The sequence below is a fragment of the Sinohyriopsis cumingii genome, chromosome 6, assembly GCF_028554795.1.
Source record: "Sinohyriopsis cumingii isolate HCF-2022 chromosome 6, ASM2855479v2, whole genome shotgun sequence".
Classification (NCBI taxonomy): domain Eukaryota; kingdom Metazoa; phylum Mollusca; class Bivalvia; order Unionida; family Unionidae; genus Sinohyriopsis; species Sinohyriopsis cumingii.
The window spans coordinates 163,001,970-163,021,460 of NC_142966.1; the positions used below are offsets into that span (position 1 = coordinate 163,001,970).

Genomic DNA, 19,491 nt, shown 5'->3' on the forward strand with positions numbered 1-19,491 from the left:
TATTTGTGAATGGAGCTGATGCGTCTCAGCTCATGATATGCAGCCTTGCATATGTTCATGACATGTTGGTGCAATGTGAGAGTACTGTCCAGAGTAACACCTAGGTTTCATACTGACTTCGTGAATTTAATGTTGGTGTTGCTGATTTTAATTGTTTGAGGTAAAGGATGTGACTGAGAAAGTCTCTGTGTTGTGATCAGAATGGCCTCAGTTTTATCATCATTCATCTGTAGCTTGTTACATGTCATCCATGATTTCACATCAGAAATGCACATTCAAGGTATTTGTCAGATAAGGCACATAAACATGAGACACACTCCACAAACAAGAAAATATTTAGTGGACATGAGAAATTAACTAAAATTCAAACAAAAAACAATGGCTGCCATGAAAATCATAGGTAGGTTTGCAGTCCTATAGAGAAATAATTAACACATTAGCATACATTAGAAAATAACTGTAAAAAAAGGATATATATTCAGTCTGCCCATCATCTTTCACAACATCCTATTTGGCAACACTGTACTTGCCAAAATTGTGATCGAAGGATCATAAATATCAACCTACTTGTAATATTCAAAAATAGATTTGCAAAAAAGAATTTATTTTTGAAATTATTTTGTCATGGAAAATAAAAACATGTTTTTAATAAAATTAATTTCTTTCTGTACTTTACTTAGTGATGGAAACTACAGAATTACTGGTACAGTGAATATGTTGCATGGTATTACCACTGGAAAAAATACTGCAGTAAACTGGTATACTGTTAACTTGGCACATCTCTAATGTACCTGACAAAAAGCTCTATTAACACAACTGGAGGTACTTCCTGGAATGCTGTTGACTAACATCAGCTGTACCACATGCATGCTTGCAATAAACTTAACCAGAGTGGACCAACTTCAAACCCATTGGCCAAAGGTGGCTCTCGGGTCATTTGTTTGTGGCTCATGCTCATACAAAACTGCTATAATATATATCATGTATGGACCATATACTTTACAAGTTTGGTCCATGCGGCCCACTGTGTTGAAGATATTGGACTACCCTTTACTATAGTCCATGTGGCCCACTGTGTTGAAGATATTGGACGACCCTTTACTATAGTCCATGTGGCCCACTGTGTTGAAGATATTGGACGACCCTTTAATATAGTCCATGTGGCCCACTGTGTTGAAGATATTGGACTACCCTTAACTTTACTGAGCAGTTAATGCTGTAAACATTGCATCTTGGAGAGGATTTTATTAAAATGTGCTATTATCTGGTACCTTTATCTGCCATCTGTAAATAATTTATCAGTGAAAACTGGCCCTCCATATTTATGGCTCATTCTCTTTCTGAAAAAAATAAACTTTGATAAGTCGAAACATCTGTTGCAACATGTTGTAATTGCCATCAGTTGTTTCCATATTCAGCTGATTGTACATACAACCGCAAAAAAACAGTCTTTATCCATCGATGTTTTGTCTATATTTCGGGAATGGAATAAATCTAATTCCTCCATGGGTATCAACTGTCAGGATTACAAGGCCCCCACTGATTTCTTTTCACCCTTATCAATGGAAAAATCAACAAATCATTGGAAAATTTGTAAATACGATCATAATCAATTCTGCCACAAGCAGCTTGTTTGAGGAAAATGGCAGACGAAAGCAGGGCCTGGAGGTGTGTCTAATTTACGGTCACTGATTGGTTCATTGATCAGGATGATTGACAAGGGACAATAGGTCAATTTAAGTCAGGATCTGTTTTTAGGATGTGGACTTAAAGGAGGATTCAGTATAATTTCTAAAATGTCACACCAAAACTTACAGAAGGTTTGAAAAATGCACATGATTTTTACAGGCTTTACTTTGTTATTTTCTTAAATCTCCCCAATACTGTAGTTAGAAAATTCCCTGCTTTTTTCCAGATTAGTGTGGGGGGTCATGAAAGTTGTAGAGCAGACCACATTAAAATGTAGTTTAACATTGTTAGACCATGAACGTTACATGACACAGATTGGAAACTTCATGGAGCAGTCAGATACAGGATTCTCTTACTCTGAGTGCTTCATTATAAAATGGTTCCTGTCATAAACCAAGTACAAGCAAGGATCCCATTTCATTTCAGAGGTGGAGAAACTATATGTATATATATATAGATATATATATGCAGTTATGTATGTTTTATTTAATTATATCTGATTTAATATTTATTTATTTCAATTTAATTGTCAGCTTAAAAAAAATTTTCATGACATGATATTGTAATGTAAATTTATTAACTGGAGATGATACTTTTTTCAGAAAATAATATGACCTTGACTGTTAGTTTATAAACACCAGGTGTTGATCTAAATCTTGACCTTGTTTCAAAATTTGTAGCTATCATGTAAACACGTTCTATCTATATTTGAAAATGATTGGTTGTTGTCGAGATCATGATGGGACTTTGTTGTTGTATGGGTTAACACCATTTTTCAGCACACGATAGGCTATACATGGCAGCCAGTATTAATGGTGGAGGAAGAACCTGGGAAAACCCCAGAAAGAACCACCGACCCACGAGAAGATACTGACAAGCTTTCTCACATACCCACATTAGCCGAATCCGAGACTCGAACACACGCAGACAGAGGTGAGATGGCAGTAATCTGTAACAGAGAGCGCTTTAGACCACTCGGCCACTCAGAACCCCCGATGGGACTTTGTGTTTAAGATGTAAAAAAAGAAATTGATTTGTTATTTCTTAGAGTAGAATGATTGGTTTTTGTCAGGGTCACACTGGGTGTGCGTGACCTTTAGTAAGTTCCTAATTTCTATAAGCTTCCAGAAGATGATCATGTGACCCATTGTTTACATTTTAGGAAACGATATAACCTCTCTTTTGGAGAATTATTCTCAGTAGGAGCTGGGCTGTTAAACTGGAAGTTACATGTTGTGCTGTTTGGAGTTATTTAAAATTACTTGGATTCAAAATGATTAATTCTATTATTTTTCTGGAAAATACATGTGCTCATGTGAGATTCGTAATCAAAGACAGTTCTTATAAGAAAATTATTTTGATTTCCAAAACCCGGAGTGATAATTCTTGTTTCTACAAGGAAATGTAGACTTCAACTCTACAGATTTCAGCATACGCCATTGTCTTCCATCTTGTATTCTTCATCGGGATTTGAACTAGAAATCGGAAGAATTTTTTTTTAATTAGAACTTCAAAAAATTTATTCTTGGATTTTTTTGGATTTGATTCTATAAAACCAAAAGTTCATATTTTTTTATTTTTACAGAATTTTTCCAGGGAAATATATTATTGTATTTTTCAATGCTTGTTGTTTTCACTCTTTCTTGTGTTACTGTTTATTGGAGCCTAAACACGTGACAATATGGTAGTTCATTTTAAAAGCGATTTCATTATAAGGCAGTATACTACATTATGGCTCTCATGGACATCATCATAATGAGGGAGAACTGTATCTGTTTAATTATAAGGCAGTTTCAGTGTACAGAGGTATACCCTATGGCTACCATTGACAGCATTATAATAAGAGAGTGAAGCATTCTTATTGTAAGGCATTATACTCTGTTGCTTCCATGTATAGTGTTATAATGAGGGATTACTATTTCATTACTATATAAGGTGGTATCACTATAAGGTGGTATGATCCATGGCTTCCAGTGACTGCATTATAATGAGAAAATATGGCATCACATGCTTCATTAAAAGGCAGTCTCACTTAAGGTGGTATACTCTAGGGTTTCCATTGATAGTGTTATAATGAGGGAGTACATTATTATGTATTCCCATTTGATATGGAAACGAGGTTCCAAATGTTAAGTTGAACTGTAAGATCAAAGGCACATTGGGATTGGATTTGCCATCAGGATTGAAACCTAGCTGTGCTTACCTTGGTGACAGGCTGAACGTTGCTGTGGCAGTGTTATATAATTTATATAAAGAAATATCAACATTTCCTGACTCTGCTAGAGTATTTTTTGTAATTATCTGATGAGGAGTGATAAGAGATTATACTATTAAATTTTGAAAAGATCTTAATTTGCTACTTAAAAGTTAACTTAAATTTTCAATTTTAAAATATCAAAATGGGTAGAGGAAGTAAATTTTTGACTAATATTAGTGAGGCATTTTTCAGTTTCTTTAGAGAATATAAATATTTTATTGTTGTATCTATCCAACATATGTTTATAAAGTAGTTTACAAAAAGTCATCAGGCCCATTATTATGCAAATTCAAAATTAATATTTTAATTCTTTTTATTTTAAGGGTTCAGTGGATGGATATATATATATATATATATATATATATATATATATATATATATATATATATATATATATATATATATTTTTGACTTAACAAATCCATATTTTAATCGTAGAGTGCACTGGAAAGCTCATTTGCATAATGTTAGTGAACACTTGATATTTTGATGGGTTAGGTGCTTAGTTTGCAGACCCCTGTATGTTATTTTGATGGGTTAGGTACTTAGTTTGCAGACCCTTGTATGTTATTTTGATGGGTTAGGTGCTTACTTTGCAGACCCCTGTTTGTTATTTTGATGGGTTAGGTGCTTAGTTTGCAGACCCCTGTTTGTTATTTTGATGGGTTAGGTGCTTAGTTTGCAGACCCCTGTTTGTTATTTTGATGGGTTATGTGCTTAGTTTGCAGACCCCTGTTTGTTATTTTGATGGGTTAGGTGCGTAGTTTGCAGACCCCTGTTTGTTATTTTGATGGCTTATGTGCTTAGTTTGCAGACCCCTGTATGTTATTTTGATGGGTTATGTGCTTAGCTTGCAGACCCCCTGTATGTTATTTTCAGATCAACTATAGAGGGGCCCCGAGTTGCCGAGTGGTCTAAAGCGCTCACCGTTCCAGATCACTGCCATCTCACCTGTCTGCATCGGTTCGAGTCCAAGGTTCGCCTAGCATGGGTATGTGGGAAAGCCTGCCAGTAGCTTCATGTGGGTCGGTGGTTCTTTCTTGGGTTTTCCAGGGTTCTTTCTCCACCAGTTATACTGGCCGCCATGTATAGCCTATCTTGTGCTGAAAAATGGCGTTAAACCCTACAACAACAACAACAACAACCATAGAACCTCCCCCCAGTCCATGTCTGGTTTTGTGTAGAGTACCATGTAAACTCAGTTATAAGTTGAATCCAACAGCAAAAACATAGACCCTGAAGTACATTATACAACAGCAAGTCTGGGTATGTGCAATTTGGTTTTCTGCAGAGTACTTTATATGCTCAGTTACAGGTCTAGCCTAGTGGCAAGAAACAGACACTGATGTACTTGTACATTATACAGTAGCAAATTTGGGTCTGTGCAGTTTGTTTTTGTGCAGAGTACCATGTATCAGTGTTTCCCTCTACCCATATTTTGTTTCAGAGAACACCCCCCCCCCCCCTTTTTTAATTTGATTCATGGTTTTGATACCAAAGTTGTTATTTTTATGATCGGTTTACCACCAGTTCTGACACAAAGGGACTTTTTACTATCAGTCTTGCAGCCCAAGGGGATACACTGGTATATTCTTGGTTAAAGGTCAAGTCCAATGGCAACAAAAAAAAAACCATAGACCCTGATCTGTCATCTAATAATGGACTGGCAGATCATGGTCTGTATTTTAGTTCTTCTGATTACTCCTAACAAACTGCATAGACTCTGCTTGTACATTTTACAATGGCAGATCTGGGTTTGTGCTATTTACAGTTGAACTTGATTTATGAGCAGGTATGTATGGTATATAGATTGTATTGCATGTAACCTCAAATCATTGAAATTGTGTAATATGTGCTCAGGAGGGAGTTTATAAGATTTGTTACATAATATACAAAAGCAGCACCAGGAATTAGACCCATTGTTTTTTTTTACTTCAGTTACCTGTGCTTAGCTTGCTTGGTCACCCAGGCAACAGCAGCAATGTTGACCTATATTGCCCCAAATATGAGGGGAAAATACATATATATTTAACATAAAAATATATGCTTTAATGCCACTGTAAACAAAGGTAACTTCTATGAGTCCAGAATTCTTGTCTGGCTGAAGTACTTTTGAGCCTCAAGTTTATTTAAGGTAATACTATCTTGCTATGTCAACTAATTTGTAGATTCCGATACAGTTTGATTGTGGGAGTAACTCTTATAGGGGTAAATATGGCTATGGAGTGTGTATATATATATATATAAATTAAAAGCTTTCTGCTTAGATTCACATAGACCATACTTTAAACCATTCATGTTTTAACTGCCACAAGGCAAGGAAATTGAATGCTTTTCAAGTCATAAGGCTACACCATGAACAGCTACACAGATGATCCATACTACATCAGGTATGTTTCTTTTTCATTAGTTGCAGAATTTGTTTAATTGGATATTTTGGTGGCATCATGTTTATCAGAGAAATCTGGATGAAATTAAAGAAAGGGTAAAGGGGTAGGGGCAGGAATTAAAAATACTCTAAATTTGAATATTTTTGCTTCATTCACTTTGTGTGAAGTTTGGAGATTTACTGCATTAGTGACATGAAATTGGGACATTTGTTCATTTTATCATGCATTATTGCCATTAATATAAGTACAGATTCATTTTATCATGCATTATTGTCATTAATATAAGTACAGATTCAATTTATCATGCATTATTGCCATTAATATAAGTAGATTCATTTTATCATGCATTATTGCCATTAATATAAGTACAGATTCATTTTATCATGCATTATTGCCATTAATATAAGTACAGATTGTGTGGTTTTACTCACTAATACTACTTTATTATTATGCATTCAGCAGTTTTATAAATTTACAGTACATACCATTTATAGTTGTGTAGCATGAAACCCAACTAGATCTAACCATTGACTCTCTTATACTGATGTAACATCTAGATTTTCTCAGATTTTTCTATCCTATTTATAACTTTTCCTGACAGTGACATATTGCAATAATTTCCAAGATCACAAGGTCATTAACCTTACATCTGAAGTCTATAACAATATCATTCCATAAAGAAGGAGCACCAGCCAGCCTCTGTCCTTACCAGATCATTTCTCCATTTTACAGTGCCATTAGACAAACACACTGGCCTAGTGTGATCTTTATCACTTAACAAGCTAGCTTTGGGAATTATTTACAAAGTCAGCAAAGATACCTTGCTATATATTATCCATGCCTCCAAATAAGTGTCCTCACACTAAAACCGCAGTGTATTTAGATATTTTTTAAATCTTCAAAATATATTCAACATGACTAGATATTATAAAAGAAAAATTGATGCGAATAAAGTTCTTTTCTTTTAGTATAAGCAAGCTCTGTTGTATAATTCAAGAGTTCTAAATGCATAGTCAAACATCTTACATCCAGCAGAATATTTCAGATAAGTCCTATTTTAGCTTAATGGTATTTACTTTCAGCACTTTTTACTTTTTAAATTTTCACAGTTGAAATTTATAGTGTCTCATATGAATTCTAAGACGTATTCTTTCAACCAGCTCAGGTGTCGCCTTTGGTGTTTTACTCTGGGTCATTGGTAATGGGTGTTCCGACGCGGTACTTTCTATAGGGTACGGCCAAGGTAGATCCTTAATTCTGGATGGATCATTGTAATTATTGTAGCTAGCATTGTCATTCTCATCAATATCATCATCACTTATCCCCATTATCATTGTTATCTTGGACTTTACAGGATTTAATTCTGCCCAAGTGAATCACTTGAAATTTGCCCCTGTATCCACACTTTACATGGTATGGTACATCACTGAGTCATTTAATAACTTAAAATGGTCCCTTCCACCAAGACCGCAATTTACTTGACAGTCCTATTTTCGTTTATGGAGTGTAAACCCAAACCAGATCACCTGGTTTGAACTGTTCCCATTTCAGTTGACTGTCATATAATCTCTTCTGGTGTAACATACTTTGGTTAAGGTGGTTCCTTGCAAATTGATGAGCTAAATAAATGCATTGTTTCCGAAAAATGTTCATCCCAGGTATTTAGAGAATACGTATCTGGTGGCCTTCCAATTGAACATTGAGTAGTACAGTCACTTCCCTACCAAGCATCAAGAAATTTGGAATGAAGTTTATAGACTCTTGGACAGCTGCATGATACGCCATTGATAAATATGGCAAGTGTTCATCCCAGTTATCCTGATGTTGATTTACATATGCAGAAGGCATCACAGCGAGCATTCTGTTGAACCATTCAACCATTTCATCGCTCTGTGAGTGGTAAGCAGGTGCCCTTGTCTTGTCGATAATCAGTAATCTGCACATTTCTTTGAATATTTCAGATTCGAATTGTGTCCCTTTATCCAAATGAATTTGACAGGGCACACCAAATCTGCAGATTATCTTTTCAACGAGTACACTAGCTATGGCTCTGACAGCCAGATGAGGCATTCTGTCTTAAATAGAGTAAAATAGTCTCCAGCTACTAGAATATATTTATTCCCAAGGGAAGTTTCTAGCAACTGTCCCATAATATCCAATGCTGTTCTATCCATTGATCTTCCTGACTTGCAGAGTTGCATCAGGGCTCTTCTCTTCTTGCCTGGGGACTTTTTTCTTGCACACAATTCACATGTACTACACCAGTCCCTAACATCATGTTGTATTCCAATAATATCCTTGCCTGATTTTAGTTTTCCAATAGTTTGGGTTTACTTTTTGGACAGTCTCTTTTGAAATGCCCTATTTCTTCGCACTTGTAATAAGATCTTCCCTTCGTTCTATTTTTCCCAACAGATTTTGCCTTCAAATCCTTTAGTAATCTCTTTAGTTCCGCAACTTCTCTCTTAAGTTCCTGGATCTCACTTAACCCTGCACCTGACATTGTCACGGTTCATGTATATCTTCCAAAATCCTTTCGCTGAAGTTAAACTCTTATAAAGGCTTCGAGTTCTACTCCAATCTGAATTGCTTCATCAAGGGCTTTAGTGCGTGCCTGTTGTATTCTTAACCTGAGTTTGCTGTCAGTTAAGGAATCAATAAATTGCTCCTTCGACAGTGTTTTGAGTAATTCTTCTGGGATATGTTTGGGAAGTGAGTTGGCCTTTTCATTGTCCCCATTCCCTTCTAAAGTGGCTTTTTAGTTGTACTGTGTAAATTTCTGTTTGGCTTTTTGGCGTGAACCCTCTTTCTAGTGAATCTGTGAGCCTGTCATAATCTGTAGTTCCAGATTCCAGTAGCTGCTTGGCCTGACCCCTGAGACTCACTGCTAGATAAAGCCCTTTCTCTTCTTCAGTTCATTTGTTTATCCTGGCACATGTACTAAAATTCTATTGAAAGTCCATCATTGATGTGGTACCGTCAAACGTTTGTGGCATTACAAGTGGTCGTTTCAGTTTATTTTGTTCTGAAAATTATATTCTTCTTTGGGGAGCTTGATTTCTTTCCTGGGTTCTCGATGGCGTCATTAGATGTTCAATTTCGATAATCCTGCATGTACTTTCTTCTATTTCATGTTCCAGTTGCCGAATTTCATGATCAATTCTTGTGCATCCATCATTGATGAGGCTGTCTTTGATTCCGACATTTTCATTTATTCTTAAGATTTTCCCGTGTTTGCAGCTACTTTATGAAAAAATGATCCCATCGCTGCCACCAAATTGTGTAGCATGCAACCCAGTTGAGATCTAACCATGGACTCTCTTATACTGATGTAACATCTAGATTTTCTCCAATTTTTCTATCTTCCCTATAACTTTTCCTGACGGTGACATGTTACAATCTTTTCCAAGATCACAAGGTCATTAACTTTACATCTAAAGCCTATTACAATATTACTGCCTAAAGAACACATACCAGCCAGCCTCTTTCCTTATCAGATTGTTTCTACATTTTATGGTGCCATTAGATAAACTCACTGGCCTAGTGTGATCTCTATCACTTAGCAGGCTAGCTTTGGGAACTATTTACAAAGTCAGCAGATATACCTTGCTACAGTTGCTTATAAGACAATCCAACTGCAAACTGCACAGACTCAGATCTGCTGTCGCATAATGTGCATAAAGCCAGGTGCATTATTGCTACAGCAGATCTGGATCTTTATTGTTTGCAGGTCGACTTGACTTTTAAGTGAGTATATAGGGTAAGCAAACCAGATCCCTTTTAATTCATGTCCAGAAGATTGAGATTTTTGTAATGGCTGTATTTTTTTAAAATGAAATAATAATATCTTAGTACTTTGGGTATTCATGCTAGAAAAATATTAGATTACTTTTAAAGATTTTTAATATTCACTTCAGTACTTCAACTAAATTAAACCAAAGGGACATTCCTCACCTGCCTATGCTCCTAGTGCTACCATCTGCATCCCTTCTTTTTCTTACACATGCCCTATAAACCCATGTCCTCTGCCCATAATGGGTCATACTCACCACCTCTTTATCACTAAAATACAGGTATACACTTTAAACTGTGCTGGTGGTGTGTGTTAGTGGGGTCTTAAAAAAACATTGAAGACACGTCAAGTCATAAATTTAGTTTACCTAAAAATATTTTTTTCACTTGATGGTACAGATTAAATATGTATTTAGTTTTATCAAAAAATAAAAATGTAATACTAAGAGCATCATATTTTTATTTCAATCCATATTGTCATACAGTGAGTTGATAGACCAATTCAAACAAACTGAATTTTGAAGGATTTTTTTAATCTTTAAATGCTAAAAATTCTATTTAAAAACTGATTTGTCAATTTTTGCAAACTTTGGTCATGTCTGTTGCAGTATCAATGTATATCTGAAATCGTATTGTAAAGGAGGATACAGTAGCCGTGTTGATTCACCATATATACTTGCTTATAACTTGCATCAAACTGCAAACCACAAAGATCTTGATCTGCTATAACAGAATGAACCTGCAGATTAAGGTGTATGTTGTTTGTTCCACTGATTACTGATTTTCTGATTACGCCTAACAGATCTGCAGGTGCATTATGTGATGGCAGATCTGTGTCTGTGCAGTTTGCAGTTGGGCTAGGATTATAAGCAAGTAAGGATGGTATTGTGTTAATGTAATGCTTCGTTTATTTAGCAGTGTGCTTTTTGCCTGATTTTACTTCCTGAAGAGATAGCACATATAGTGTTCATTCCAGAAATAGAAAAAAAAAGGGGGGGAGGGGAAGGACCACTACTATCAGGTCAAAAATTGGGTCATGAAAAAATATAACTGTTGCAAATATCCTTACCTGTTGTTTGTTTCTTGAAGAAATTCAAAAATATGTATTGTTATCTCAGATGTTTGCATCATAGATTTATTAATTTCTGCAGTAAATATTCACTTTTCCAGCATTATATGGTTTAAATCGGTCATTGTAGAGTCAGACTACTTCTATTGTTTTCTACAGTTTCCTTGCTATTTTATTGGACAATAAAATTATAGAAAAGCCTGCTTTATTTAGGGTGATGTGTAATCCCTGGTAATCTGCTAAAGAAACAAAGAAAAACGACAAAAACAAAAAGAAATTATTCAATGAAATGATGATGCTCTTATTGACTAAGTGACCAGATCTTTTTTGCACTTAAAACAAAAGATGGGTTCAGCCAATGTGGGTACATGTGAAAGCTTGCAGGTAGCATCTCGTGGGTAGGTGATTCTTTCTGGGGTTTTCCCAGGTTTTTCCCCCATCATTTACACTGGCTGCCATATATAGCCTATCTTGTGCTGAAAAATGGTGTTAAACTCTACAACAACAACAACAATAAAACAAAAGATACCCTTTTTGGTAGGTAATGTTATTGTGTCCCATTTTAATATGATTGGTGAATGCAAACACGTGTCGTTGAACAGAAAAACTAAATGTACTTGTGATCAATGAAATTTGGGTAGTTTATTGTGTCTATTCAAAAACGTGGTAGACAAAATCATAGCATACACTGTTGATGCTTGATACTACACTTTTAACACATTAAATGAAAACAAAAATATGGGACTAGGTTGACTTTCCCAAGGACACATTGAGGCAGCAAACTTGGACTAACCGGGACCTGTGTCAAACCTACTTCCAGAAGCTGCACAAGAGGTACATCTTATTACAGTGCTGCTGTCTGTTGAATTTCGAAACAATCCATGAAAAATAGTAAGACATGCACACTAGAATTATATGATCTAATCAGAAAAGAAACTGTCCTAGGTCTGGAAATATTATGTGGACCACTCAGCAGAATGTCTCCAAATATGACAGATAGCATCCTGGTATAAAAGACCTTTAAATTTCTACCTGATAGATATTGTCATTGTTACTATATAAAAAAAAATTCAAACATCTCAAAAAAGCACACAACAGAATTCAACCAAATTTGACCAAATGCAACCTGGCGTAAAGGATTTTATAATTTATTCAAATGAAGATGATCTCCCATTAAATGTGGTGGCTGTTGCTAAAAAGATTTTTTAAACAAGCTTGAATGGAGTCCAGGAGATTTTGATTAAATTTGACTGGTTGGCATTCAAAACTTTCACATTTATACCAATGGAACTGATTTGCCCCCAAAATAGGACTGCCATTACTAAAAATAAATCCTTTACGAGACTTCTTCTCATGAAACACTTAACATAATTTGACTGCATCCTGGCATTTGGGTCTTTTAAATGTTTGTACGGTACATGATGTCAATATTTAGAGACATGGCTGCTGTTAATAAATAAGAAGAAAAACTTTTAATAACTTCTAAAAACGTGTTGACATAATTTAAACGAACTTGACAGAAAGCTTCCTTGCTTGAATGCCTTTTGCATTTATGCATTTGATGATGATTAACCATCCATATGACCATCATTACTAAAAATTTAAATAAAACACAAATATTTGCATAACTTTATATGGGGAAAAAAACAGAATTAGACCATCATTGATAGAAAATGTCTTGGCATAAAGGATTTGTTACTGAACAAGTGATGCAAATCTCCCATCAGATATGGATGAAGATAAAATAAAAAAACTAGCCAGTTACAATGCTGTTTTCATAACATATTTAGTCAATACCATTGAATTAAATTCAGCGGAAAGCATCCTTCCCACCCAGGCTTATTTTACACATTACTCATGTATTAGTGTAGTAAAGTTTGTTTTTCATTTCAGGAGTCTAAACATGACAATTAAGAAGATCTGTTGTATTGGTGCAGGCTATGTGGGTGGACCAACATGTAGCGTGATTGCATATAAATGTCCCAGTATTCAGGTGACTGTTGTGGACATAAGTAAAGAAAGGATAGCTCAGTGGAACTCTGACAAATTACCCATTTTTGAGGTAGGATAGTAAATATAAAAAAGCATGCATGCATATATATATATATATATATATATATATATATATATATATATATATATATATATATATAGACACACACACGCTTACCTATATAACAAATCTAACTGCAAACTGCACAGACCCAGATCTGACTGCACATAATGCGTCGGCATATCTCAGTTAGTCCAGTTTATTAAGAGCAATCCGTAGAACAAATACCGTAGACCCTCATCTGAATCTGCATTTTTCAATGGAAGATCAGAATCTTTGTTGTTTGCAGTTTTACTCAACTTATAAATGAATATATATGGTATTATAATATATTTTTGTTTATTTGCTTTTTACGAGTGTCAGAGATACGTTGACATCTTCCATATATCTATGAATTCATCTGTCCATGACCATATTCCTTGATTGTAGGTGGAAATGGAAGAAACCTGTCCATTTACTGTGTATTTGCTAATACCATCAAACATTTAGTATGACAGTACTGATTTTCAACATTCCTTCAATTGTGACCATCTTGAAAATCTTTTTTTTGCTACTTGTCATAAATAGATGGTCGTATGGACATGGGAGTTTCACTTCAAGACTTTTCATGATATTTAATTGGTCCTGAATAAACACAGTGCTGATTAGACCTTCATTGTGGTTTACATGGTGTTTGCAGTAAAAGACTTCTGATACCTGGTTGGTCCAAATAAAAATAATGCGGATCAGATATACAGTTTGATCTGACATCCAACAAGGCCACCTTTGTGACCATCTTAAAACTGTTATATCTACTTCTCTCATATCAACATATTTCATTACCAAGTTCTTTTGATATAAAATTGGAAAATAATGCCAATGAGACCCCCAGTATGGAAAGCCATGGTAGCTATTATGAAATCCGTTTTGTTGCCACTTCTCTTAAACGAATGGTCCAAGTGAGACGGAGCTTTCACTAAAGACTTTTTATGATATTTAGTTGATTCTAAACAAAAATGGTACCTATCTGACACACAGCATGGTTGCCATGGTTACCATCTTGGAGCTACATGTTCTGTCATTGGCATTCATCTCAAAGGCTTGGTCAAATCAACATAGAGTTTTCACTTTAACATAACTCATTATTTGTTGTTCATCTTAAATCAGACATAATTTTTCTCCATTTTAAAGTGGAATTCTGCTTTTCTCCTGACTTGAATCCGATTTTTCTTGATATAGTCTGTTCTTTTTTCTCATCTTCGATCCGGTTTTAAAAAATGGTCTGTTCAGTCCCATTCCACAGCAACCCTTTTAACGTATTTGTTCGATATATTAGCCCATAACAGTCATAAAGAGTATTCTGATCAAAAGTTTAAATTCATCCAATGAATCTTTATGTAATGGAAGCTGACGGCAATAGAAAGTAGAAACGTGCTTGCAAAAAATGGTGTCCCAAGTTGTTGAGAGAGTCCTTGACACAAGAAGTTTAGATAAAGGCTAAAAAAACTTATGGAAATGGCTGGAGTGAAAAGTCAACAGAAATTTAGTTGGTCAGTTTATAAGAAAACTGAATCCTAGAGGACTGGCATTTTGTTACCTCTGCACTATGGTAATCGCCGTTGGAAGTGTTTGGAACAGTGCCTACAAAAGAAGCTGCATATGTAAAAATTGAAGTTCAGAAGGCATCTGGAAAAAGTGCAGTTAATTACTGTAAGAAGAAAGATTTCTTGCATGAGAGAACAGATGTAGTTCTCTGTCAGAATATGCGCACTACATGTTGCCAATACAAGCACCAGCTTGAAAGGAAAAAGGCTGTCATTGAGAAGGAAAAGAAACAATTGCACATTGAGCCCAGAAAGTCAGTAAAAAAGGAAGGCTAAAGAAACATATGACAAAGTTGCAAAAAGATATCAACAGGTTGTGTCCATTGGAGAAAAAGACAAGTGAATATATGGAACTATTTGTATATAGTTGATGTTCTTCGATGTTTGTTTTACAGATTTGTTATGAAAAGAAGAAAAATATTTTTGCTGCAAAAACTGAGAAATTATTGTGACTTAATTACGATGTGAACACTGACATGTGCATGAAATTAACTTAAGTACCAATAGTATTGGAGAACAAATTCATGTAACAATAAATATTGTGAAATTATTCAAGTCAAGTTGAATTTTTTTGGTAAGTTTGTTAGTTTTTCAAATGATTATTTTGTTATATATTATGATCTCAAGTTGCACCAGGAGCAGTTTTTTTTATGATTGTAAAATGCATTTTTGGCTGTGGGCCTTTGGCTCCCCTGGATCAGGGGCACTGCCTTTCGAGACCACATTGGGTGAGGACCCCCGACCCCTTTCACATGTTCAGCTTTTTTGTGGAATACCAAAATAATGTCTCTTAAATGAAAACAGTGAATATATGATCTCAAAAATGACACAACATATCAAACATATCAGTGAAAAGTCAATTTAGTTTATGGCTTCTCATCATTAAATATCTTGTTACAGCTACTTCATTGTAATTGATAATTATGTAGATATGTTGTTTGCTTGTTTTGTTAAAACCACTTCTTTCTGCAGTGTGTAATTGATTTTGCATTAAAATCATGTTATTCCAACTTCAGTGGCTTCCTTTATTTGTTTTCTTGATGCTTTGTATATACCTGCTGCTTCTCAATTCACAGCTGCATTGAAATTGTAGTTTAATCTAAAACAGAATTTTGTTGCAAGTTCTGGGAGAAAATAGTGCTCATCTAATTTTAAACATGGTGACATAGTGGCCATCTCAATAGTGCTTATATAATGTTGAACATGGTGACATAGTGGCCATCTCAGTAGTGCTCATCTAATCTTAAACATGGTGACATAGTGGCCATCTCACTAGTGCTCGTCTAATCTTAAACATGGTGACATAGTGGCCATCTCAGTAGTGCTCATCTAATCTTAAACATGGTGACATAGTGGCCATCTCACTAGTGCTCGTCTAATCTTAAACATGGTACCATAGTGGCCATCTCTATAGTGCCTACCTCTTAAACATTGTACTGTAGTGACCATCTCAGTAGTGTTTATCTGGTCTTAAACATGCTAATGTAATGGTCATCTCAGTAATGCTTATCTCATGATGATTTTCTGATGTTAAACATGGTACCATAGTGGCCATCTCAGTGGTGCATTTCTGATGTTAAACATGGTAATAATATATTTTGTAAAATAATAAAACTTATTTTGGAAAATAATTATTTTCACTTTAATAATATGAATTGCATCTGAATAATGGGTACAGCAATGGGTAGTCCTATGGCTCCTTCTTATGCTTCCCTTTTCATGGCTAAATTAGAAAAAGATTTTCTTCAAAACGAAAAGTTAATCCATCTATTTGGTTTAGATTTTTATATGACATATTTATGATCTGGAACAATTCAACTGAATAACTGAAAAAATTCATTGATTGCCTAAATCATTTTCACCCAATGATTAAATTTACTTATACTGCATCTAGTACGCATGTTTGATTTTTAGATGTAAATGTAATAAAAATATTGATAAGATTATCTCTACAAATATTCATATCAAGAAAACTAATATCCATCAATATATGGAATATTCTTCAAGTCATCCCATGTCATGTAAAAATGGTATACCATATAGCCAGGCCAAAAGATACTGATGCATTATTTCAGATGACTGTCAATTACAAAATTTGTTGAATAAATTACAAACATATTTTCAAAATATAAATTTACCTTACATATATAATTGATTCTGCACTGAACAAAGCCCATAATCTTACTCAACATGAGGCTTTAAACACAGCATAATGTAAGAGAGAGAAAAATATAATTCTTTTCACAATACAATATAATCCTTCATTACCTAATATAGTTCATATAACTGATACATATTGGAGTCTCCTAAATTTATCAAATAAAATCAGCGTAAAATCAGTTTACAAAAAAACACAATTATTGCTTATAGAAGACCCAAGAATTTGCAAGATTTTCTAATTAGAACTAAACAGACAGAAAATAAAAAAAGACAATTTTTGTCATCTAAATATAGCAGATACCAGTGCTCTCAGTGTGCAAACATAAGAGAAAGTACTTCTTTCAGTAGCACTCATACAAAAGATGTATTTTGTCTACGTGATAACTCTAACTGCATATCAGCTGATGTGATTTATTTGATAACCTGTAAAATATGTAGCATGCAATATGTTGGACAAACACTTCAACAAGTTTCTAAGAGAATGAATAATCATAGCTTTCATATACAAAAATTATAGAGATCTTCAGTTTTCCTCTAATATTTCAACACACTTTAACACCAATAATCACTCTCTACTCGATTTTTCTTTCATGCCAGTAGATATTGTGCATGGTGGCATGAATAGACTCATAAAACAAACTTATTGGATTCATAAGTTAGATACTTTGTATCCTAATGGACTTAATACCAATGCACTATATTAAACTGTATAATTTTTTTGTTTTAAATTGACAAATTATATATCCTTTATAACAATATAATTATATATATGGCTGTTTGTTTCTATTTTATTTTATTATTTTTCAAAATGCAGGATATTGCATCGAGCCTATTCTGCATCAGAGATCACAAAAGAAACAAAATAGCACAAGTACCCAGCAGATACAGCAAAGCATAATATTTGGGTGTCATTCCATTTTCACAAAGTTAATTTAAATGTTAACAGCTTAAAATGTTAACAACTAATTGACACTTGATAGCAGAAAATTATAACACATTTCAGCTAATGTATGTATAATATCACATCATTTGTGACCCCCCCCCCCATATTTGTGTGAATATAGATGTAGTTGATATGCAAAATATGCTGAAGTTGTGTGCTTACTAAAGCTGAGTGTCTTACAGCAAAGTAATGGATTAACCATTTATATGGGAAACAGAAGCCTGGAATCTCTGTCCTTCAATTAGCTTCAGAAAATGCTCTTGCTCAGATTTGTGGATCAGAATTAATTTTTGACATAGAAAATAAATAATATCCTGGTCAAAACAGAAATCTCAGCCCCTCCCCCCCCATTAAATTGTCAGTTACTAAAGTGATACTACTAAAAAGTAAAGAAGCTATAAGGAAGAAGAATGTTGAATGACAGAAAAATATTTGTAAAATATAAATGTCACAGCATTTATGTTCAATTGCTTTTTAGTCGTGTTACATTTCTGACTGTAGTTTCTGTCACTTCTTTGTCTGTTGCCTCCCCTCTACCCCACCTCCACCAAAATGCAATTTGCAAACTATTCATTTTCCAGCAAACCTGGAGAGATTCTCAAGATAAATGATTTTCTGCTATCAAACTTTCAATCAAGATGAGTCTCTCAATTTGCTGCATTTGTTGGGACTTTCTCATTTATCAGATTTAAGTAAAATATACCCATCCTAAAATACACTTATTATTATTATTAATATTATTATTATTATTATTATTATGATTATACATTAGTTTGTGTTCTATTTCAGCCTGGACTAGAAGATATTGTCAAAGAATGCAGAGGTCGAAATTTACACTTTTCAGCAGATGTTGACACAGGAATCAGAGAGGCTGATTTGATAATTATATCAGTGAATACACCAACAAAGATGTATGGATTGGGCAAGGTAAGGGAACTTTCCTCTGGACAAGTCTGTATTCATCTGTCATAGTTAAAATGTTTTTTATTATTATCTTGACAAGAGTCTATATCTGGCTATTATCAGTTCTTAAATTGTTTTGTATAAATTTAACACTGTTTATACTTCAGAGATACATATTCTTGAGCTGACCATATATTCAGTCATTGGTGTGCAATATCATAGTGCCAAGTCATGATTTACATAAATCGCAATTTCTAACTTTTAATTAACAGTATAATCCAGTAACATTTCTTTAAGATATTTATTTAGGGCCCCAACTCAACAAAGTTTTTAGAGGAAAAAAACAAATTAAATGTAGTAATCATATATAAGGGAAGATATATTTCTTAAATCAGACTAGTGCAACCAACATTCCATGACCTGGTTTGATCCAGTTAAATTTCCATTATACAGGTGCATTTAAACCTTGCTTTCTGGCCTTTGCCCTTGGGTAAGTTCATATGCCTGTCGTAAAAGGAAAATGAAAGTGTTTTCAGAAATGATATTTCCTTGGTGATGACAACACTTAAATTGCCTCTGTCATGATATCAGTTTTTCCATATTGATATATTTTAGTATCTCATTATGAAATAAATAATAAAACTGTGGCATA

General features: G+C 34.3%; 1 protein-coding gene across 2 annotated transcripts in view; it reads left to right on the forward strand.

Annotated features, from left to right (window-relative positions):
• LOC149798440 (UDP-glucose 6-dehydrogenase-like) overlaps nucleotides 1-19,491 on the forward strand; it is a 76,235-nt gene that overhangs the window by 20,173 nt on the left and 36,571 nt on the right. The window contains exons 1-3 of one of the 2 annotated variants that reach the window (XM_089963628.1): nucleotides 6,230-6,336; nucleotides 13,091-13,259; nucleotides 18,726-18,863. In XM_089963628.1, the coding sequence (XP_089819754.1) occupies nucleotides 6,302-6,336; nucleotides 13,091-13,259; nucleotides 18,726-18,863 (342 nt within the window). In that variant the 5' untranslated portion in view covers nucleotides 6,230-6,301. Of the gene's footprint in view, nucleotides 1-6,229; nucleotides 6,337-13,090; nucleotides 13,260-18,725; nucleotides 18,864-19,491 lie in introns of those variants that run through there. The other variant, XM_089963629.1, reaches the window with a different exon arrangement.